Consider the following 24,843-nt stretch of genomic DNA (forward strand, 5'->3'; position numbering starts at 1 on the left):
CTTCTGCTGACTCTAGGTGACAGTTTTTTTTGGGTTGTGCTCCCTAGGCCTCTGAGGAGAGCTTCAGGTATTCATGAAAGACAGACAGGCAGGGCAAAGGTTTCCCTTAAGGCCCTCAGAATCCTCAAAGGTACAGCAGGGCAGAGCCTCCACAGGCCAGAGGGCTCAGCTTTTGTCTGGCAGCCCTCAGCCAGACTTTACTCACTCAGTTGCTGTGCAGCTTCAGAATGTCGTTTTTTGGGGGTGCGCTCCCTAGGCCTCTGAGGAGAGCTTCAGGTATTCATGAAAGACAGACAGGCAGAGCAAAGGTTTCCCTTGAGGTCCTCAGAGTCCTCCAATAATTTCTTTAAGGATTTCCATAGATAAGGAATAGAAATTTGAATACACTAGTTGTTCCCTGTACAACCTGGCTAAATATTTAGAGAAAATAAAAGCGAACCTTTTCTAGATTAGAGGAAGTTCTGGTCATCAAATTTATGATTTTATATGTGAAACCTGTGCCCTACCAGTCTGGTATATCTCTAACCCTCAAAAGTGAGATTTTTAATGTAGGTATAGTTATTTTATGGATTGTTTAATAAAAGGGCTAAGAATTCCTGAAAAAACTACTTGTTCTCTATGTGGGTAGGGGATGTACATTGCATGTGTTTTAATTGAAGAACCTATTTTTTTTCTTGCTTCCACTTTTACCTCCCTTCTTTCTTGATTTAAATTTCTCAAAACATTAACTTTGTTTTTCAGTTTTTTATTGTTATTTTTAAAATTCTGATGCGGTCTTAAAACAGTTTAGTAATAAAATTCCATATTAATCAAGACATATTTTATCTTCCAGAATATCTTAAAGTGAGGTCCCATGACCCTGAGGAAGCTATTAGACATGATGTTATTGTGTCTATAGTTACAGCTGCTAAGAAGGATATTCTTTTGGTCAATGATCACTTACTTAATTTTGTAAGAGAGAGAACTTTAGACAAACGGGTAAGTAGATATAATAATTACTATTTCTCATTTTTGAAATTATTTATATTTAAATGTTATCAGCCCTTTAATCAGGACAAACTTTATAGTAATTAAAAGATTATGGGAATTTTATTACTTTATATCAGTGGTCCTCAAAGTATGGCCCATGGGCCACATATTGTATATGTATCTGTTTCGTTTCTTCATTGCAAAATAAGATATATGCAGTGTGCATAAGAATTCGTTCATAAGTTTTGTTTTTACTTAGTCAGACCCTCCAGTGGTCTGAGGGACAGTGAACTGGCCCCCTGTTTAAAAAGTTTGAGGACCCCTGCTTTATATAATACTAATTTTTCTTTCTTATTAACATTGTTTTCATATTAAAAATGAGACAGTTCTAATTGATGGTCAGATGGTCAGCCTATGCATTGGTTTTATAAGTATCTAATTGACAAGATCTCTAATACAACTTCTCTTAGGTTTTGGTTTTTATCTTTTTAAATTTATAAGGGTATATTGGTCCCCTTACTGGTTGGATTATAATTTATTTAGTTTGTTTTTGGGCACAACTAGTGGTACTCAGGTTACTCTTTGCTCTGCATTCAGAAATTGCTCTGGCAGGTTTGGGGACCATATTAAATGCTGGGGATCGAACTTGGGTCAGCTGCATTGCAGTGTTATTTCTCCAGCCCCAGGAATATAATTTCTTTGGCCTAGAAAATGAAAGATGTCTTTTCAATTTGGCGAAGCTAAACCCATTAGGGCTTCATACTTCTAACTTGTATTCTGTGACCCCAGTCCTTCCTTTTTGAGTGAATATTCACTAGTTCCACTTATTTATCATTTTCTGGAAAGAGAACTGTATCATGTTTGGTAGTTTATATTGCCTAGAATATATTTGGCAATTATTAAATGTTTTAGTCAATGTTTCCCCCCCCCCCCCATTCTCTCCATTGCCTGCTTCTTTGTCTCAGTTCTTCTGACATAGAGTAATTTTGGTGAGGAATAGAAAACTCTATTTGTATGTTTATTTGGTTTTGGGGTCATACCCTGTTGTGTTCAGGCCTACTCCTGATTCTGCTCTCAGGGATCTTTTTTTTTTTTTTTTTTTTATTATGAATTATGAGAACAAAAGATGCAAAGAAAGAGGATAAGGTAAAGTTACAGTGGAAGGACAATCACCCATAACATAATTCTCAGAAGAAGTCCCCTTGCTGATATCTTAACTTTGAACTTTCACCAAAGAAAGTTAAGATAAATAAAACAGAATCCATGTGCAATTACTTTTTCCCTCAAGTCCCCAGATTGTAGCACATTATAATATTTCTTAACAGCACACAAGGCAATCTAAAGCCATCAAACTTACGTAACTCCTTAAACATTAGAGGCATAGTATTTTTTACATTTCCATGTACATGCATATTAGCTTAAGTTAACCTCAAATTTTAAGTGGGTGTGTTTTAAGGATTAGAGTCAAAGGAGCACAGTAAAAACGGTGTTAGAGTGGCAATTGTTGTTTGCATAGGCCCACCAAAATATGAGAGGCATGGAAAGAAATAGCCTTGGCCTAAATACAGAGAGATCCTACCCCTGAAGTTTCCTGGCATAAGACCAGCTCTAGGCCTCAGGAAAGTTATCGTTCGCTCCAAGACATTGTCCGTAGCGCCAACACACTTATCACACAGTCTCTGTTGTTGGTCTCATGTTTCTGTATTAAAGATTCTGGAATCTGCATGTCCTGCATTGAAGTCATGATGTGGAGTGCCTTCTCATTTCACCTCACCATGAAAGGGGAATGCAGGAAGCCCTGTCCTGTAAGCAGGTTGTTGTTGTTAAGTCTTCTCAGTGTTAAGGGAAGTCTCTTTTGAGCAGGATGATGTCTGAGCAGTGGTAGGGTCTTCCGTGGTAGAGGATTGCTTCCAGGTGATGTTATAGACAAACCTCACCATAAAGGGGCAATACAGCAAGCCCTGTCCAGTAAGCAGGTCATTGTTCTTGTTGTCTTCTCAGTGTTAAGGGATGTCTCTTTTGAGTAGATCGATGTCAGAGCAGCTGTAGGATCGTCCCTAGTACAGGAATGCCTCCGGGTGATGTTATATACAACCTTGGATGTTTTGTAAATGTCTTCTGTAGATCAAGGGGTAGGGATCATTTTTTTTAAACTTTATTGATTGATTGATTGATTACTTTTTGGGCCACACCCAGCAGCGCACTCAGAGGTTACTCCTGGCTCTGCACTCAGAAATTGCCCTGACAGGCTGGTGAAATATATGGGATGCTGGGAATTGAACTGGGAATGGAATCCTGGGTCGGCTGCATGCAAGCAAATACCCTATCGCTGTGCTATCTCTCCGACCCCTCCGGGATAATTTTGGGTTTTTGGTTTAGTGGACCTTTTGTGGTACCTGGGAATGAACTTGGGTCAGACATGTGCAAGGGAAAAACACCTACTTTCTGTACTGTTATATTACTGCAGTACCAGAATAGAAAGTTGTTAGGTTAGCCTAATAAATTAGGTTTTTAACTTTTTCATCCATAAAAAGTTTATTGCGCTGTCTTGTTTTCTTTTTGATAATGTTGGTTTGGGATAGATGATAGGAATTCATCATATTTTTCCCCTTCCGATGTACAAAATCAGCAGAATAATTTGAATGGATAAATCTAGACTTGTTTTTAAATTTGTTTGCTTTGGGTCACACCCGGCCATGCTTAGGGTTTATTTCTGGCTCTGCACTCAGGAATTAACTTCCTTGTAGGCTTGGGGAACCTTATGGGATGCCAGGGATCGAACCTGAGTCAGCTGCATGCAAGACAAACACCCTACCCACTGTGCTGCTGCTCCAGCCCTAAATCTAGATTTTTAAAATATTTTATTGGGGTATAAAACATTGAAAAGGCCAAAAAAGGCAGAAAGAAGGAAAGGGCCATTTACAGTAGGATTGGATAACAGCCCTTGAAATGTCAAATAATCATTTTCCTAAGACATGGAATTTGCCTAGGTTTTTGTATGTTCTAGGGAATCATAATTCATATATACTGCATATATCATTGCATTCAGTTGTAAAGCCACTTGATTCAGTCTTTTTTTCTTTCTGTTTTTTTTTTTTTTTAATTTAAGTTTTTGGCTAACACCTGGTGGTGTTTAGGCCAGTGCCTTAACTAGGTACTAATCTTTCTAGCCCCCAGTCATTAAATACTGAATATCAAAGAATAATTAACTAGCTATAATAAATGGGATAGGCTATTTAATTTCTCTTTAAATGGAGTTTTTATTTTATGATGAAGGCTTTTGAATTTTTTTTTTTGGGCCACACCCTGCGGTGCTCAGGGGTTACTCCTGGCTGTCTACTCAGAAATAGCTCCTGGCAGGCAAGGGGGACCATATGGGACACCGGGATTCGAACCAACCACCTTTGGTCCTGGATCGGCTGCTTGCAAGGCAAACGCTGCTGTGCTATCTCTCCGGGCCCTTTTGAATTTTTTTTTAATTGGAGGGTGTGGGGGCTTCTCAAGCTTCAGATGCCAGGACTACTTCTGGTAACTCAACCTGTTGTGCACCTGGTGGTTCAGTGTTTGGAACCAATCAACTGCTCTCACCCAGAGATTATGTGGGCCACCAGATGTGTGAAGTCATGTGATGCTAGTGATGGAACTCAGGATTGTGTGTATACAATTTAAGAACTGATCTTTTTGTTTATTTTTGAGCTACACCCAACAATATGCAGGAATCACTCTAGACTCAGGAATTACTCCTGGTGATGCTCAGGGAGCTTTTTGGACAGTGGGGATTGAACCTGGGTTGGCCACATGCAAGGCAAACATCTTTTTTTTTTTTTTTTTTTTTTAATTTTTTATTTGTAATTATGAGAACAAGGATGCAAAGAAAGAGGACAAGGTAAAGTTACAGTGGAAGGACAATACATAACATAATTCTCAGAAGTCCCCTTGCTGATATCCCAACTTTGAAATTTCATCCAAAGAACATTAAGATTGTAACACACTATAATATTTCTTAACAGCACACAAGGCAATCTAAAGCCATAAAACTTACATAACTCCTTAAACATTACAGGCATAGCATTTTTTTTTACATTTCCATATTCATGCATATTAGCTTAAGTTGACCTCAAATCTTAACTGGGTTCTTTTTAAGGATTAGAGTCAAAGGAGCACAGCAAAAATGGTGTTAGAGTGGCAATTGTTGTTTGTATAGGCCCACCAAAATATGAGGGACATGGAAAGAAATAACCTTGGCCTAAATACAAAAAGACCCGACCCCTGAAGGTTCCTGGCACAAGACCATCTCTAGGCTCCAGGCAAGCTAGATCGTCCAATCCAAGACATTGTCTGTAGTGCCAACACACTTATATTTTTCACACAGTCTCTGTTGTTGGTATCAAGCTTCTGTATTTAAGATCCTGGAATCTGTATATCCAACATTGAAGTCAGGATGTGGAGCGTCCTCTGGTTTCACCTTACAATCAAAGGGCAATGCAGGGAGCCCTGTCCTGTAAGCAAATCGTTGTTGTTGTTAAGTCTTCTCAGTGTTAATGGAAGTCTCTTTTGAGCAGGACAATGTCTGAGCAGTGTAGAGTCTTCCTTGGTAGAGGATTGCTTCCAGGTGATGCTATAGACCAGCCTGGATGTTTTGTGGATGGCTTCCCTGGTTCAGGGGAATGCCCTTTCTTCTGAGGTCTGTGCCAGGTCGTTATGTCAATGTTCAGGGTGTAAGGTCCCTTTGCACTATAAGATTAGTCTGTACCAATCTCTATTAGATAGGATCTTATTTATATGTATAGTATTTTCCCATTTTAATGTGCCTATGCAAAAAAGGAGCAATGCCACGTGGTGTTCTTGGCCCATAGGGGGTGATAAGAACAATTATGGTTCAATCATAAGCATTAATCTGGGGGACTCTTTCTCTAAGATTCCTTGTTAAACAGCTCAAAAAGAGAAGAAGAAAAGCGGTTAGAATCGTCACTATATAAGACAACATTTAGTAAGAATTATAGCTGTCAGAGAAAAAAAACCAAAATATTCTAAAGAAATACGTGTCCATTTTATGTATCTTGAAACAGTTTGGGGTTGTTACACACAATGCACGGCTTTGGTCTGTGATAACGCTTGTACACTACTGATTAAAAAGAGTAATGTAGATTAGAGATGTTTGGGGGGGATAGAGAGTAAAGGAATAAAAAAGAGCTTTGTAGGGATGTGGGAAAGGGCACGATACATAATAAAGATTCTGGATACGTAAAAAGTAACATAACAGTAGGAATACACTTAATATATGAAGTGTAATATATGAATATATATGAATATATGAAGCGCCCCCGCGCGGTTCTGCAGTTTTGGGATGCAAAGGGCGGGATTTCTCCCCCGCCTCCCCCCAGGGCCCGATTAACCAGGCGTGGCCCTGAAGACCCACCAGGTTTGGGGGGATCTTGGCCCCCTGGACTAGGAGTTCAGCCCAGGGGACCTGTGGCTAGCTGTCCTGCCCAGAGCCCCCCACATACCAGTCAAACACCCAGAAATCCTGGCATGTGGAGTGGGCAAGGCAAACATCTTACCAACTATACTATTTCTTGATCCCTTAAGAACTGACCTTAATTTCATGAATGGAAAGAAAAGACAAGGGAAGAATATTGATATATATGACAAAGGAAAGTAATTTCTGGACATCTATGAAGTGCTAAATATTTCTTTTATAGGACTGTGTTAATGTAAAATATTGCAATAAATCCACTTAAAGGTTAAAAAAAAGTGTTAGATATTCTGAAGCAAAATGTATTTGAGAAAGTAGTGCATACATTGTTATTATATTTGAACTTAGTTCACAGCTACAAAAATAATTTATGTGCCTGCCTTAATGCAGCATTAATCAATATCACATATATCTGTACTGTCTAAATTAATTACTATTGGGGCTGCAGAGAGCGTACAGCAGGTAGGGCACTTGCCTTGTACAAGGCAGACCTATCCCCGGCATCCCAAATGATTCCCCAAGCACCATCAGGAAAACCTCTGAGCCTCTCCAGGCAAGCCACTCCCCCAAATGATTATAATCACCATTATTGATATAAGTATGATTAATATGGACATAATTTAGGAAAAAATTACATAGGTTGTATTATAGTTTATCCAGTTAATGAACTACCTTTGCTTTTAAAAATATGATAGCATTCTGTCACCAATTTTAAGTGATGATACGTAGATTACAGTTTTACTTTTAAAGGGTGATATATTTACTATATAAAAACACTTATACAGTAGATAAAATAATGATTATTGGTTTTTTTATGTAGTAATTTAAAAGTGATTTACTAACAGACTTCATGAAAAATACTTTGTATAAAATAAAAGACAAACTTAAACTTTCTTAAATTTAATAAATGGAAGTATTTTTAAACATGAAAGCATTTTTGTTTTTTCTTAAGTGGAGAGTACGCAAAGAAGCCATGATGGGACTTGCCCAGATCTATAAGAAATATGCTTTACAGTCAGCAGCTGGAAAAGATGCTGCAAAACAGATTTCATGGATCAAAGACAAATTGCTTCACATATATTATCAAAATAGTATCGATGATCGGTAAGTTAAGGATACTATATGTAACATTTTTGGTGCTAACAAAGCTGTTGATTTGTTGTCTTAAATGCTATTCTCTTTATAATTTTAAACTCCTTTCTTAAGTTTTTTAGTATCTAGTTTCCACAAAAGACATAAGTGGAGCAAAATGTGCAGTTTACACATTCATTTTAATATATTAAACTTGAACAATAATTTTTTTGTTTTAGTTTTTGGCCCAAAACCAGCAGCGCTCTGGGGTTACTCCTGGCTCGGTGTTTAGAAATCACTTGTGGCATGCTTGGAGGACCATATGGGATGACATGAGTCTTACCCGGGTCATGCACCCTGGGTCAGCAGTGTGCAAACGCCCTACCGCTGTGCTATTAAGTTTCAGCCCTTGAACTGTAGAAAATGTGTATAAGGATAAATTTTATTTTGTAGGTAGGTGTGCTGTAAGGATCCTCTTTTTTTTGAATTAAAATAAAAGTAAAAATAAACTTTTTGACAAGACAGTTTAAATAAAAATGTCAAAATGTTTAAAAGGGCATTTTGTGATTTACATAAAAACATTTTATCAGAATATAGTCTTAGTGTTCCTGCATAAGATTAGATGGTATATGAATTCTAATTCCTTGAGTAGTCAAACTTGAAATCCTGTTTGACCTTATTAACATAATTGATGAGATCCAGCTGATTCTGGCAGACTATAAACTAGTTGTCATATAAGAGGTAAAGAACTAAACTTGCTGTATATTGACTAAAAAAGTGCAGTTAAAGTATAGAATTAAAGTTTTTCTGACTCAAGTGTGTGTAACCTTGATGCACAGAAATTTGCATTATGATGATGATTTGCATGATGATATAGTGGAGGCATTTTCCCCCCTCTGATGACCACTATGAAAGCTTCAAAGAATCTTAGAAATTTCTTTCTTTTAACTTACAGATGTTTTGTATTTCTTGGAAGGGTTGTGGTATTTGTTTTCTGCTAGTGTTTTTTGCTTTGGAGAAGGTCCCTCTCAGTGAATTTTGGGCAGTCAGGTTAGTGGCTCAATGTGAAAACACAAGAATGCACTAATGTTTGAATTCTCTGGTGCTGGGGGATTACCCAGGCCACCCTGACAGTGCTTGAGGGACGTAAGGGATATATACTAGGGAACCTGGTATTATTGTTGGGTATTGAATTGGCGTCAGCCAAATGCATCTTTACTATCCTCTCTTGTTTCTTGATTTTGTGTATATACATATACATATATATATGTATATATACACACATATATGTATATATACATATACACACAAAATATATTTACAATATTATAAATACATATTGTATATATACACATATATAAGTATATATATACATACATATTTATATATGTGTATATATAATTTTTTTAACCATAATTTCTCACATAAGGAAATTGAGCCCTTGACATAATTTACCCGGGGCTTCTCAGGGTTGTTAGCTTAGCTGGTTGTTGAACTATTTCCAATGCATCCAGCTAAATCCTTTTAAACTTCTCTCTTATTATAGAAAAGTCTTTTTTGTTTGTTTGTTTTTGTTTTGGGGCCACACTCAGTGACACTCGGGTTACTCCTGGCTATGTGCTCAGAAATCACTCCTGGCTTGTAGGACCCTATGGGACACCAGGGATCGAACCAGAGGTCTGTCCTGGACCAGCCGTGTGCAAGGCAAATGCCCTACCACTGTGCTATTGCTCCGGTTCCAAAAGCCTTTTATTTATTTTTTTAATTTGATTTTTTAAGTTTATTAGTACATTTTTCAATGGAATCTCCACGAGATACATAGTTATAAAGTTGTTCATAATTGAGTTTGTCATACAATGTACATACCCATTCTTCACCAGTGTACATTTCCCTCCACTATTGCCCCCATTTTCCCTCTCTGCCCTCCCCGCCTCTGTAACATTTTTCTTCACTTTCTCTGTCTCTCTAGCTCTGAAAGATCTTTTTATTGGAATTTTTATCTCTACTCAAAAAAAGAAACTGTATTTTGGAATTTTATGTAAAAATTTAATACATGAATTAACAAATTAGCACTATATCTTTTCTATTTTCTTTTGTAGATTGCTTGTCGAGCGAATCTTTGCTCAGTACATGGTTCCCCATAATTTGGAAACTACAGAACGGATGAAGTGTTTATATTACTTGTATGCCACACTGGATTTAAATGCTGTGAAGTATGTTTCAAATGTCAAACTCAGAATCTTCTGTTTGCAATATATTAGATTTTGTAGGGAAAAATAAACAATAGTACTTGGTAAATGTAAACAATTTATATAATGTAAATATTTTAATTGTCAGACACAATAAACATTGAATTATTTTAAGAATGTACTGCTGTAAAATAAAAAATATTGCTATCAGCATGAGTTGACCAATGATTTTTGTTAGCAATTAAAAAGTAGAGATATTTTATTTTACTTAAACATTTTTTATTTAGACACTGAAATTACAATATTATTTATGATTGGGTTTCAGGTGTACAGTGTTCCGACATTGATCTCTTCACCAGTGTATACCAATAGCCCCTTCATCCTCTTTTTGTCTTTCACCTACCCAATATGCTTCTACCAGAGGCACTCTTTTTTCCCTTTAATTTTCATTTTTGCATGGTTGCTAATAGGGTTTCAAACACAACACTTTACCACTCTTTAGCACCACTTTCTTCTCCTGGTTGAAAATTTCCCTCCACCATAGATGTTGGCCCTCTCATTTCTAACCCCCAGTTGCTACAAATGGCATATTTTCTACTGAATGCCATGATTTCAGATCTTTTAGAAATAGATTTTTATTTCAACTTTAATATATTAGGAAATTATATTATTTTCTTGCTTAGTTTGTATTTTCTTTAAAGCATTAGAAAAATCTTTATTATAAAAACACTGCTGCCTACCTTATTCTCACCTAATACTGATTTGAGTGATGGTGGCAGTAGGAGCTGTGTTTTTGTGCTCTGTAGCATTAGCTTAGTTTGAAAGTATGGCGTAAGGGTAATGTACGAATACACTTTTATGATCCTGTTTCATTTTGAAAATACTTTTGGATGCCTACATCAACAGTTGGCATTGTAGATATGAAAGAAACATCGCTAACTAAATTGTGTTGAGCATTAGGAAATTGCAGTCTAAGATTGATTTGCTCTAGATTTTAGGCAGTGTTGGTCCTTAGTACTTGACTATAAGCAGTTGCAACCATTGAAATTTATTGTTTAAAAATTGGAAGTCTGAAATGTTGGGTATGGTTTTTATTCACATTGTGTGTAGCTTAATGGGACTTTTTAATTTTCCCTCTGAAACACTTTTCCTGTCCTATGGAAAGGTTGAGGAAGAGATTATAGAGGGGAGAAATGTGCATTTCATGGTACCTACTATATTTCAGGCACAGAAATAAATATTGGCAAAGAAGAGTGGTTTCAACAAAGACCATGTAGTCTACAAAGGTTAAAAATAATAACTGTGTCCTTCATAGAACATTGGTTGCTATCCTACAACAATGGTGACCATTTTCCAGATTTAAACATAATGTACCAAATCCCACAGAATCACACAAGTAATCAGAGATAAAACTAAGATTTGAACTCAGTTTTGCCTGTTTCTAGAGCTCAATTTTCCCCACTGTGTATATATATATAGTAATAAAGATTCCCACCACATTTGTGGTGTTTTTTCACCCACATTTGGTTTTATTAGTTTCCTAAGTAGTACTCAGGAGGCCTGAGGTTCTCTTCCCTGTGATTCTCTGCTAACTAGACTGGTGATTTAGTGCCAGTTTTTGAGGTTATGCTGTGAGGCCGTCATGTTGTTAGGGATTACCTTGGCTATGCTGGTAGTAGTGTTTGTAGGCATTCAGGGTCACAGCTGCACCTGATGCTGCATGGGGAGGTAGGTGTGGTATGGGGGAAGGACATGACTGGGATAGAATTGAGGTGACTACATACATGACTATGATTTAACTATAGTATTATTTTTGTAACCCCTTCCATATTTTTTACCATAAAAATTTCACATGCTGTTATCTGTGGAATTTGAATCCTTTTCTTTATAGTATAATTGGTGGCATCTTGGAATGGATGAGCTGTGAGATATATTTCAAACAACATATTTGATATCAGAGCCTATACTTTTGATTAGCCAAACTGAAGTCAGGAAAAAAATGACATACTTTTAAGCAAAAACTAAGTTTGACATTTATAGATCTTACTTGATACATTATTCGAGAAGAATGATTTTTTTGTTAAAAAGAAAAAATTTTAAGAATGAAATAAGTTGTTGCAAGAGGCAATAGAATTTTCCCATAACTAAGTTCGTAAAAGCAATGAAATTTTCACTTAACCAAGTTCTGTAAATCTAATAACATCGTGAATACTTTTTTTTTTTAAATGAGGTAGGATTGTGACTTAAAAATAGAAGTTAGGGGGCCGGAGAGATAGCACAGCGGTAAGGTGTTTGCCTTAGATGCAGAAGGACAGTGGTTCGAATCCCGGCATCCCATGTGATCCCCTGAGCCTGCCAGGAGCGATTTCTAAGCATGGAGCCAGGAGTGATTCCTGAGTGCTGCCGGGTGTGACCCCCCCCCCAAAAAAAAAAAAAAAAAAAAAAAGTCAGCGGGGAACCAGAGAGATTATACAGCAGGTCAGGCACTTGCCTTGCCTGTGGCTGACAGGGCCATGATCCTTTATGGATCCTTTATGGTTCCCAAGCCATGCCAGGAGTAATCACCAACTGCAAGCCAGAAATAAGTCCTGAGCACTGCCAAGTGTGGCACAAAACCAAAACGAAATGAAGGAAGTCAACATCTGATGTACTTAAGCCAGCACATCACCACAGCAGTAGGTGAACTTTGTCGAATACCACAAGAGATTGTTCCATCTATGCCTTTCCAAGTTGGACAAAGGGAAGAGGCTCTTTGACGTAGTTCTATACCAACTCTTCTAATTAGTTTACACTGTGCCTTTTTGAGAAAATTTGAAATCCTGCATGAACCTATTTAGATAGTAAGCAGTGCACGTTAAGATGTTGAAAGTTCTTTTTCTCAGGGAAGATAGTCTATGTAAGGACCAGTGCTCATGCTTTATACTCGGGTTCAGTGACAACATCACATTTCTTCAGGAAATGAGGAAGTGATCGTTGGATACCTTCCTCACAATTCCAGGAACAGTATCCTGGGCTTGACCCAAAAGCAGAAACAAAAATGTGAAGGTGCTTTTAAAATAGGTTGTTATGAAGCAGAAGGGAGAATACTAAATAATTGCCTATAAAAAGAAAAATATTTTCTATGCTTTAACATTGCAGGTTTCCATTAGTGATAATGGGGATTAATAGGAATAAAACAGGAACAAAATAAAAAGTATTGTTTGATTTCTTTGAAGATGTTTTTATGATTTTATATAAATGTCCTTTTATAAAAAATGTGCGTGCCACAACTAACCCTGTATGAACCCTGTGGTATTTGTGGGCCATCAAGGCCTCACTTTGAGATATTGATGACTGGGTGCTTGTAGTGAAGCCCAAGGCTGCTCTTCTCACATAGAAGGAAGGCATTTGTTCTTCCATCCCTGGCCCTGTCAGTCTATCTAATTTATTTTCACTTTTAAGTTTTTGTTTTAAATCAAATAAGCATATCCTAAAAACTCTAGACTGCTTAAATAAAATACATCAAAATACAATGTTATTGTTTTAGAAGGAGGGCTAACTTCTCTGTGTCTGATTTCTTTTTATTATTCTATCTACTAGACTAGAGTATCTACTCCGTTCCTCCCCGCCTTTATTACTGAAGTTTATAATTCAGTTTATAATTCTTTGATATTTTGATTCCATTTATCCTCTATATACCATCAGTTTCATAGTGTTAGGAGTTTTACTATATGTCACTTTTCTTTATTTGTGATTTAAACTTTACGGGTTTTTTTTGGGTATATGTGTGGTGGGGGAATGGTGGTTTGAACCATGCCTGACTGCTCCAGCCTTATTCCCAGTGAGGCTTGGAAACCATATGTAATGCCATGGATTGAATTTGGATCAGTTGCATGCATGCTGTCTTTTTCTGCACTATTACTCCATCCCCTATAATCTGAACTTAAAATAAGGAATATAGAATATTCTGGAAAGATTACATAAATTCATATATTTGTCTTTTTCAGAGCATTGAATGAAATGTGGAAATGTCAAAATCTGCTCAGACACCAAGTAAAGGATTTGCTTGACTTAATTAAACAACCTAAAGTAAGTTAAAATCATTAGAAAATTGTTTCTTTGATGTTAAATTCTATATTTTGGTTTCTTGTTAGCATTGTTGGTACATTTAAACAATGAATATAATATGAATTGTTGTAATTACAATTTATGATCACTAAGCGCTATATATTTTGGTTTTGTAGTCTCACTCAGTGTTACTCTGGGACTATTCCTGTCTTAGTGTTTGGGGGAACCATGGGATTGCTAGGGATTGAATTTGGGCCTCTCCTAAATGCAAATATATATTCAACCTGTTGAGCTCTCTAGCCTATAATTCTTAAGATTTTTAAGAACTTTATGAAGAAAAATCTAAATTTAGTCTAGTAGTAAAAAGTCTTACCCAGCAGGAAAACAAATGTGCCTGAAAATTCGGTGGCATTTTATTTTTAAGCTTTAAAATTAAGATAAGGACTTCATAATTGAAAGCACACAAAACAGAATAAAATTATACTTTTTCTGTGTTATAGTGAATGCTCTCATTTTTTTTTTTAGTTTTGTTTTGCAGAGTTTTCCAAATCAATTACAATTAAATATATTGGTATTTTTATTTATAGTTAATACTAGGAGAATTTTAACAGTGGCTCAATAATTATTTAATTTCAGAATTCATTCAGTTATACATTTTATTTTGGGTATATTTAGCATAATTTATTTTGTTTTGTTTTTGTTTTGGAGCCACATATGTCAACTTAGAAGGGGTATAATTGATCAAAACAGCATTTAAATGAGTATTAATATTGTTACTTTTTTTGTATTGTTTTGTTTGGGGGCCACATCTGGTGGCATTTAAGAGTTACTCCTGGCTCTGCACTCAGAAATTGCTCCTGGGAGGCTCAGGGGATCAACCATATGGGATGCTGGGGATCAAACCCTCATTGGTCTTGGGTCAGCAACATGCAAGGCAAATGCCCTGCCACTGTGCTATCGCTCCAGCCCCGTATCGTTACTTTTTAAAACATTTATCAGTTTGTAGTGGGATAAAAATTGTAACCTTTGCCAAAAATGCATCCTTGATGTTTATGCTTTTTTGGTACTGGAAATGTGCTTTTTTACTTATGGAATAAACTAAAAGTAAAGTATTTTAGGTTTTTCTAATTATAAGTTTGACTCTGTCCTAAAAATTGGTGTGCTAAATCTGGTTGGTTGAGTGATATATGACAGATCACACACTAACTTATGGAGAAAAATTGTAAAGCATTTCAGAGCACTTGTTTACCTGATTGACGCTTAGAAATAAATTATTTTATAAGCTAAATATAATGTTGTTATAATTCACTGACAATAATATCCTTATAGGGGGTTAATTATATACAGAGTACTGGGTGTAAGAGAATGGGTTTTCTATATATTTAGTAAATGAAAACTAGATTTAGGGGATTTTCTAAATTTTTTCAAAAGAGAGGAAGTTGGGGAACATCATTTAAATTAGTGTTTGACCAGTAAAACCTATGTTTCAAGATTACAGTAAAATACATGAGTTACTGTGTTATTGCTAGGAGGCTGGGATAAAATGCCCTTTGCTACCTAGTACTGTATTAATTTATTTCCTTTTGGCGAAAGATGGAGAAGTGTTATTAAAGATGAATAATTAAAACATGTTTTTAATGAACATTTAAAATTAGCCCATAAGTTTGAAGGCATTATTACACTTACGATAAATGCTAAGTGATTTATTACAAATGACAATATGTGAGATTGTAATCAAATATAAGTTTTTCATTTTTGCTGCCCCTTTAAAATTTAATGGGAGTTTATTCCCATTGTTGATAAAGATTTTGGGAAGGGTTTCATTTTTTTTTCTGTTTAGTTTTAGGTGAAATTATAAGTTCAGTTCTTAATTAGGTGAGAATATTTACTTTGTTATGTGGTATTTTCCTTTAAATTGCCTTATCCAAATTGAGTAATACACATGAAATAGAATTCTCATTCATTGTGGGGTTGAAGAATAAACAGGAAAAGGGAGAATAGTTTGGAATTTGTCAGAAAACTAAGAGTCTTTAATTGAAATTTAACATTATAGAGTTAAAATTAGAAATAAGTACAGATTTGTGTTTAATTTTTAAGTGGCTTATATTCTTATTTTGCAAGGAAGACTGTTAGATACTTCATAGTCATTTTAGGTGTGTGGTTTTTTTAATTGAATTACCATGAATCACAAAATTGAGTGGATATTCCTGGTTTTAGGTGTGCAATGTTCCAACACCAATCAATCCCTTCACCAGTATCTAAGCCCACTCCCCACTCCTCAGCCTGCCTCTGTGGCAGCCACTTTCCTCCTACACCATTATCCTATTAGTCCCTTCCACATCCTGACTCTTCTCCCCACATTCTAGTAATAGCTTGCTAGAATTACTAGAATTCTAGTAGTAGCAAGCTTCTACTGAAGAACAGTTCCCCTGATCTTCATTTTTTTTTTTTTGGGAGCTTTGTTACTCCCTTATGAAGTTAACAGAATAAATATCTATCTCATTCCCACTGACTAATTTACTCTAGATTTATCCATGTAGCAGCAAGTTGCACGACTTTATTTTTTCTAAGGCCAAGTTACAAAATACCCATTGTGTATATGCAACGTTTTTTTAACAACTCATCAGTTCTTGGGGGACTTGAGATTCCAGATTTAGCCTATATTGAATAGCACCTTTTTTTTTTTAATTTTTACCATTCTTTATTACTTAGTTCATTAAAAAATTGTTATTTAATTTATGGGTCATCCTCAGCTGTGGTCAATGGCTTCTTCCAGCTAAATAAGTGCTTAAGGGGGACCAAGAAGAAGCCACCATCAAACTGTTTTCTTTATTTGAAACATGAATTCCAGCCTGTTCAGCTCTCTTCTCTCTCTCTCTTTTTCATCCTCTCAGTTCTTAATTAGCTCCTTGTGTAACCCTTGTATTTCATTTTGATAAATAGATTTGCTATGTGTCACTCAACATGACTGTCATTTCCATTATTTTTGTTGATGCTATTTTCTTTTACTATAAGGCAATTTTCCTTCCTTCCTTCCTTCCTTCCTTCCTTCCTTCCTTCCTTCCTTCCTTCCTTCCTTCCTTCCTTCCTTCCTTCCTTCCTTCCTTCCTTCCTTCCTTCCTTCCTTCCTTCCTTCCTTCCTTCCTTCCTTCCTTCCTTCCTTCCTTTTCTCCCTTCCTTCCCCTCCTTGCCCTCAGTCTCTCTTTCCTTCCTTCCCTTTCTTCCCTCCCTCCCTCCCTCCCTCCCTCCCTCCCTCCCTCCCTCCCTCCCTCCCTCCCTCCCTCCCTCCCCTCCCTCCTTGAACTCCTTCCTTCCTTCCTTCCTTCCTTCCTTCCTTCCTTCCTTCCTTCCTTCCTTCCTTCCTTCCTTCCTTCCTTCCTTCCTTCCTTCCTTCCTTCCTTCCTTCCTTCCTTCCTTCCTTCCTTCATTTCTTTCTTTCTTTTTTTTTTGGTTTTTCAGGCCACACCTGTTTGATGCTCAGGGGTTATTCCTGGCTACGTGCTCAGAAATTGCCCCTGGCTTGGGGGGACCATATGGGACGCCAGGGGATCGAACCATGGTCCTTTCCTTGGCTAGCGCTTGCAAGGCAAACACCTTACCTCTAGCGCCACCTCGCCAGCCCCTCCTCCTTCCTTTCTCCGTCCCTCTTTCCTTCCCTCCCTTCTTCCCTCCCATCCTCCCCTTCCCCCCGAGTTACCCCCCTTAGCAGTGCTGAGGGGTTACTTTTGGCTCTGCACTCAAATCACTCCTGCAGTGCCCTATCCACTGTGCTATCACTCTGGTCCCGGGACAGTTTCTTAAAACTCCATCATCACATCTTTCTTCTTTTAAACAATTAAAAAATATTACATGTTTCTATAATATTTCAAATAATTAAACATTTTTGGGTGGGGGGGTCACACCGGCAGTGCTGCTGGCTCTGTGCTCAGAAGTCACTACTGGCAGGCTTGGGGGATCATATGGGATGAACCACCTTTTATCCTGGGCCATCTGCGGTGCAACACAAATGCCCTACCTCTGTGCTATCTCTCCAGCACTCTAAATACTTAAACTTCTAATAACTTTTGTCTTTCACCTTCCTACCAGCAAATTCTTTTTGGTAGAGGTAGTTTATCTGATTTGTTTTATTTTGGGTTTTTTTTTTTTTTTTTTTTTTGTGGTTTTTGGGTCACACCCGGCAGTGCTCAGGGGTTACTCCTGGCTCCATGCTCAGAAATTGCTCCTGGCAGGCACAGGGGACCATATGGGATGCCGGGATTCGAACCGATGACCTTCTGCATGAAAGGCAAACACCTTACCTCCATGCTATCTCTCCGGCCCCTTATTTTGGTTTTTATTTAGCACAGTGTCATACACCATAGTTATTCAGAAATTTTAAAAAATAAACAAAACTCGGGCCCAGAGAGATAGCACAGTGGCGTTTGTCTTGCAAGCAGCCGATTCAGGACCAAAGGTGGTTGGTTCGAATCCTGGTGTCCCATATGGTCCCCCGTGCCTGCCAGGAGCTATTTCTGAGCTAGGAGAAACCCCTGAGTACCGCCGGGTGTGGCCCAAAACCCAAAAAAAATACAAATAAACAAAACTCGTGCTTGCTTTGGTAGCACATATACTAAAATTGGAATGATACAGAGAAGATTAGCATGGCCCTTGCACAAGGATGACACACAAATTCGTGTAGCATTCCATATTTTTAAACAAACAAACAAACAAACAAAACTGGGCTGGAGTCATGGCGAAGCGGTAGGGCGTTTGCCTTACATGGGGCTGACCCAGAACGGCCACGGTTTCAACCCCCAGTGTCCCAGATGGTCCCCCAAGCCAGGAGCAATTTCTGAGTGCATAGCCAGGAGTAACCCTTGAGTGTCACTGGTGTCCCCCCCCCCCAAAAAAAAAAAAACCAAAACCAAAATACAAACCTGAAAGCAGCCAATAACATTTTAAAAATACCTTACATATGTATGAATTTATAGAGTCTGTTGCATGCAGCAGAGTGGTGAAGACATTATTATTGAAGTAGAAGTTACGTAAAATACCTAAAATCTAAAAATAGGCCTGGAGAGATAGCACAGCGGCGTTTGCCTTGCAAGCAGCTGATCCAGGACCAAAGGTGGTTGGTTCAAATCCCGGTGTCCCATATGGTCCCCCGTGCCTGCCAGGAGCTATTTCTAAGCAGACAGCCAGGAGTAACCCCTGAGCACCGCTGGGTGTGGCCCCCCCCCCCCAAAAAAAAAACCCAAAACTAAAAATACCCTAATTAATATTCTAATTCAGTTTTATACTTGTCATTAATAATATTTATGTGTCAGTGACATTTTAAATGTTTTTCTCTAAGTTTTATCATAATCCTTGAAAATTTTAGGCATGTCTAAATAAAAAGATTGTGTGTGTGTGTGTGTGTGTGTGTATATATATATATATATATATATATATATATATATATATATTGAATCGTCTTAGATGAAGTAAAATAATTAAAAAAAAATTCGAGTATTTTCTTTTCTTTCTTTTTTCTTTTTCTTTTTTTCTTTTTTTTTCTTTTTGGGCCATACCCGGTGGTGCTCAGGAGTTACTCCTGGTTCTCTGCTCAGAAATTGCTCCTGGCAGGCAGGGGGGGGGGGTATGACCATATGGGATGCCGGGATTTGAACCACCATTGGTCCTGGGTCAACTGCTTGCAAGGCAAATGCCCTACCACTATGTTATCTCTCCGGCCCCATCTATCTTTATTTTTCTTTTGTGACACCCCCAGTTGTGTTGGGGGTTACTCCTGACTCTGCACTTAGGAATCACTCCTGGTGGGCTTGGGGAACCATATGGGATGCCAGGATGTGGACCCAGGTTAGCCGTGTATAAGTCAGAAGCCCTACCACTGTGCTCAATATTTCCTTACCCCAAATATCCCCCTTTTGGAAAAGATCAGTATAGGGTCTGAGAGAGAATATAAGATTAAGTATCTTGCATTGCATATAGCTGACCCACTTTTGATTCCCAGCACCAGATTTGATCCCCCTTGAACTGACCTGAGTGATCCCTGAACACAGCCAAGCATTGCCCAATTTCCCCTCTTTTCTCACGAAGCAAAAATAGAAAAAAAAAAAAAAAAGATAAATGCAATTAACTTTGGTTTATGTTTGGAAGCAGACTACTTTGTAGTAAGGGAAGAAGTGATAATGTGGATCATAAGTTCATTTCCTTCTTTCCCATCATATTGAATTTAGAAACAGCGAAGGAAGAACATACAGTGGTGGTGTGACTCTAAGGGCCTGAGTAATAGTAACTAGGGTATGCTTATTTAATTTTCTGGGCATATATATTTTATCAGGAAGCTTTAATTTGATCAATTTTTGTCTTCTAGACAGATGCCAGTGTCAAGGCTATATTTTCAAAAGTGATGGTTATTACAAGTAAGTTTCTTTTTTTTAATTTTTTACATAATTAAAATTTATTTGAAACTAATTTTTGATACGTTTCATTTGGGGTTGTGGTAATATAGCAGAAGTGAAGGTGTTTTGATTTTTTCTTTAAGTGAATTTTCTTGGCTTTGTCATTTTTTAATTCATATTACATACTATACAAAAATTTTATGTGTTTAAGAACTGGAGAGAATGTAAATTTACTTTAGAATTGATCAAAGTATATGTTTATTGTTAAAATTGAATCTGATTTGGCACTGCTAGCTTTAGTATGAATTTGTTGGGATAGTTTCACTCTGAGCCAAAATTAAGAGTAAAAATTATAATTTTTCATATTTTTCATATTCATATGGCATATGAATAGGAGGAACAATTTGAGTACATGGAAGGGTTAGTTGAGCTTCATTTAATAGGAAAGGGGAGATCCTAGGTGGATTTCTGAGATGTTAAAGAATATTACTGGAGGTATTAGGAAGTAATGCTAAAGTACTATAACTGTAATGTAATTCATTGAGTTTTAGATTAAGTGATGGGACTTTTAATTTAAATAGGAATGTAAGACCAAATTATCTTTGATTCTAGATGGTTAAACATAGTTTTTAGTTTTTTTTAATAATCTAAAACAAGTAATTTTATGCTATTACTTATAACTATCTGCTTAATTGGTTGGGTTGTGACCAGCAGTCTTAGGGAGGCCATGTGGTGCCAGAGATGGAACTTCTTTTTTTTTTTTTTTTTTGGTTTTTGGGCCACACCCGGCGGTGCTCAGGGGTTACTCCTGGCTGTCTGCTCAGAAATAGCTCCTGGCAGGCACGGGGGACCATATGGGACACCGGGATTCGAACCAACCACCTTTGGTCCTGGATCGGCTGCTTGCAAGGCAAACGCCGCTGAGCTATCTCTCTGGGCCCCGTGAGATGGAACTTCTTGATAGAGATTTCAAGAGAAAACTGTCTAACAATATAGAGGAAGCAGTGATAAGATTTGTCTTAGTCACATTGACATTTAATTTTCGTGACATCAGTGATTTTTTTTTTGTATAATTAGGAGTCAGTTTTATTTGTAAAAATATTTTAAGGTTTGTTTTGTAAAAATATTTAAGACTCCACAAATTATCTCATTAAACTGAAATTGTGAATTAGGTTTATTATTTAGAGTGATCAAAAGAATGACAAAAAATAAATATTTTTTGAAATTTCTAAAATTTATTTTAATTGAATTTAAGGAAATTTGCCAGATCCTGGTAAGGCTCAGGATTTCATGAAGAAATTCACACAGGTGTTAGAAGATGATGAGAAAATAAGAAAACAGTTAGAAGTTCTTGTTAGTCCAACATGTTCCTGCAAGCAGGCTGAAGGTTGCGTGGTAAGGAGTAAAAATTTGAAGAGCTAATTGTTTAAGCAAATCTTTTTGTTCCTTTTATGAAAGTAAATTATATTCATTATGTAAAAAAATTCTTCTATGGAAATAATTGCTATATGGTATATGTTTATTCAAAGTAAGATGTTACAATACAGCTTTGTATATTTTTTGGATTATAAATCAGTCTAACATAGTTAATAACAACAAAGCATAGCAATAACTTCATTAATTTATTAAACAGTCTATACTACTACACATATATCCCTTCTACCCCCCTTTTTGGTTTTTGGGTCACACCTGGTGGTGCTTGGGTCACTCCTGGCTCTGCCCTCAGAAATCACCTCCTGGCTTTCTGGACTATGTGGGATGCTCGGAATTGAACTACCTTTCATCCTGAGTGGGCCACATGCAAGATAAACGCCCTACTGCTGTGCTATCTATCTCTCCGGCTATAATCCCCATTTTTGATTAACATAAGGAGTATCTTAAATCTTTATAGCTAAATAAATTTTCACAAGACATTATTATTTCTTTTTTTTTTTTTTTGGTTTTGGTTTTTGGGTCACACCTGGTGGCGCTCAGGTTACTCTGGTCTCTCTGCTCAGAAATTGCTCCTGGCAGGCATGGGGGACCATATGGGATCCTGGGATTCGAACCACCGTTGTTCCTGGGTCTGCTGCTTACAAGGCAAATGCCCTACTGCTGTGCTATCTCTCTGGCCCCACATTATTATTTCTTTAAGATAAAATTAGTTTTGACCAGTGCCATGATTAACATCAGAAAACTAAAGCAAAACATTTCTTGTTGTTAATTAGGACTTTTTCTCCTTGGATACATATGTTAGCTATTCATATTTCTTTTGTTAACTGTATGTTTATAATCTCTGCCTGTTTTTATGGAATTTTTGTTTTTATGTTAGTAACTTATAAATTTGTCATGGTTTTGTATGTTAAATTGCAAACATTCATCAGTTAGTTTGCCTTTTATTTTATGATGTCCTTTATATACATTGTATTTTACCTTATAGAGTCTATCAGTATTCTCAAGGTTCTTTTTTCTTTTCTTATTTTAAAAATGGGGTTCATTCCCAGCACTTTGGGGGAGGTTGACCCAGGGATCACTACTGGCCCATATGCATCCTAGTTTACTTGTTTGAGGACTCAGTGCTCAGGCTTCTGCAATACTCTGGAGCCAGTGGGGCTGGGGCCATCAGAAGCAAACCTTCTATGTTAGGGTTGGAGTAGTGAGAAGATGTGTGGTACTGGAGAGCAAGTTATAGGGCATTACATGTACCTGGTATATTCTTTACTCCTTTATTCCATATCCTGCATACCTCTTGTCAAGAATTTTACCATGGTAATATTTTGCTAATATAATTGGTCCTGAAACTTTCTCTTGCCTTTTACTTAATTTTGGATGTGGGATGAGTCCTCAGATTTACCCCTGTCTCTGCTGGGGGGAGAAGAGATTGTGTGGTTTTCTAGGGATTGACTCTGGGCTCTTGTTTGCAAAACTTGTACTCGAACCCCTTGCATTTTTTCTTCTGAAACTTCTTTTTGTGTTTGTTTGCTTTGTTTTTGGTTTTGGTTACATCCTACAGTGCTCAGGGGTTACTCTCAGAGAAATTACTCCTGGCTGGCAGGCTTAGGGGACCGTATAGGATACTGGGATTTGAACTTGGGTCAAATTTATCTTGCTGCATGCAAGGCAAATTTTTTTTAAAAATATTTTTTTTAAAAATAGATGATTATCAACTCCAGTCCAGATTGATTAAAGAATGTTCAGAATGAGATCCAGGAATCTTTAGTTTTAGACAGACTCTTCTGCCGTCTTTAACTGGAGTTTGCAAATTTAGTAACCCTTAGTTTTATTTTTTTGTTTTTGTTTTGGGACCATACTGATGGTGCTCAGGGTTACTCTTGGTTTTGTACTCAGAAAGCATTCTTGGCAGACTCAGGGACCATATGGGATGCTGGGGATCGAACCCCCAGTCAGCCAGGTGCAAGGCAATTTATTATTTTTTTAGAGTATTTTTGTTAAGTATGAGATAGGGATCTCAACTATTTTTTTATTGTAGATTACTTATTTATTTTGGTTTTTGGTTCACACCCAACAGCACTCAGGGGTTAAGTACTTCTAGCTCGATGCTCAGAAATCACTCTGGCAGGCTCAAGGGACCTATGGGATGCCGGATTTGAACCACCATGCTTCTGCATGCAAGGCAAATGCCTTACCTCCATGCCATCTCTCTGGCCCCTGTAGGTTAATTATTTAAATACTGTTAAGTTAATGATCATTTTTCTCTACAGCAAGATTATACAACATTATTATAGAATGTTAGCATTTTAATATAATTATGTAAAATACTTTTATAATATTCTAAAATACCTACTTTACAGCGTGAAATTACCAAGAAGTTGGGCAATCCCAAGCAGCCTACCAATCCTTTCTTAGAAATGATCAAGTTTCTCTTGGAGAGGATAGCACCTGTGCACATAGATACTGAATCTATCAGGTATTTTTATATAAAAACATTATATTTTAATTTTAATTTTAATTTAATTTGTGTGCTCTTATTTGTGTATATATGTGCATTGTGTTTATATACTAATTTTTATGGTAGTATATATTATGAATATATGTGTATATAAATATTCATACAAGTACTTGAATATATTGGTTTTCTTGTTACCTGCATATATTTCAGTGTGAATAAGAAATATATTAACAAGCAGAAAGAATTTTCTTTTAAAGTTAGCTTGCTTAGGTTTGGTAAATAAAACAGTATTTTTTATTTATTTAGGAAAAGAAGCTAGGTGAATGTATTTGAGAATTGAAAAATTATTTTTTCCTTTTCATTTGGGCCATCCCCAGAAGTGCTCAGAGTTTAGTTACTCTTGGCTGTGTACTCAGGAATTATAGCCGGTGGGCTCGGGGCCATATTGGTTGCTGGGGATTGGACCTTGGTTAACTGTGTGCAGGCAAGCACCCTACCTGCTGTATAATTGCTCCAGGAAAATGTAAAATGTTATTTTAAAACCAACTTTGATTTGAAGTTTTAGTTTTGATGTCACCTGATGATAATCTCTTAGAATTCTCTTATGATTACCTTGGCCACTCTGATAGTAAGTGGGAGCTCCAGTGGATGCCCGTTGATTGATGCCCATTGAAGCTGTGTGGTACTAGAAATAAGCTAAGTGCTGTATTGTTTCCCAATCCAGAAGAGTCTTCTTGTTGAGGGAGGGGGAGTGCATAGAAGTGAGAAGGGCTACACTTGGCAGTCCTCTTGCTTTACTTGTTTTGTGCTCTGGGATCA

General features: G+C 37.0%; 1 protein-coding gene and 1 non-coding gene across 4 annotated transcripts in view; both read left to right on the forward strand.

Moving 5' to 3' along the window:
- PDS5B (PDS5 cohesin associated factor B) overlaps positions 1–24,843 on the forward strand; it is a 194,594-nt gene that overhangs the window by 98,798 nt on the left and 70,953 nt on the right. For all 3 annotated transcript variants that reach the window (XM_049778744.1, XM_049778746.1, XM_049778745.1), the window contains exons 11-17: positions 833–978; positions 7,398–7,549; positions 9,616–9,729; positions 13,692–13,773; positions 20,108–20,156; positions 21,391–21,530; positions 23,927–24,042. In XM_049778744.1, coding sequence (XP_049634701.1) covers positions 833–978; positions 7,398–7,549; positions 9,616–9,729; positions 13,692–13,773; positions 20,108–20,156; positions 21,391–21,530; positions 23,927–24,042 — 799 coding nt within the window. The remainder of the gene's footprint in view (positions 1–832; positions 979–7,397; positions 7,550–9,615; positions 9,730–13,691; positions 13,774–20,107; positions 20,157–21,390; positions 21,531–23,926; positions 24,043–24,843) is intronic.
- LOC126016927 (U6 spliceosomal RNA) lies at positions 18,338–18,444 on the forward strand. The gene has a single exon (XR_007498611.1). It is a non-coding gene; the product is annotated as a U6 spliceosomal RNA (small nuclear RNA).

Source organism: Suncus etruscus, chromosome 8 (genome assembly GCF_024139225.1).
Source record: "Suncus etruscus isolate mSunEtr1 chromosome 8, mSunEtr1.pri.cur, whole genome shotgun sequence".
In the NCBI taxonomy this organism is placed as follows: Eukaryota; Metazoa; Chordata; class Mammalia; order Eulipotyphla; family Soricidae; genus Suncus; species Suncus etruscus.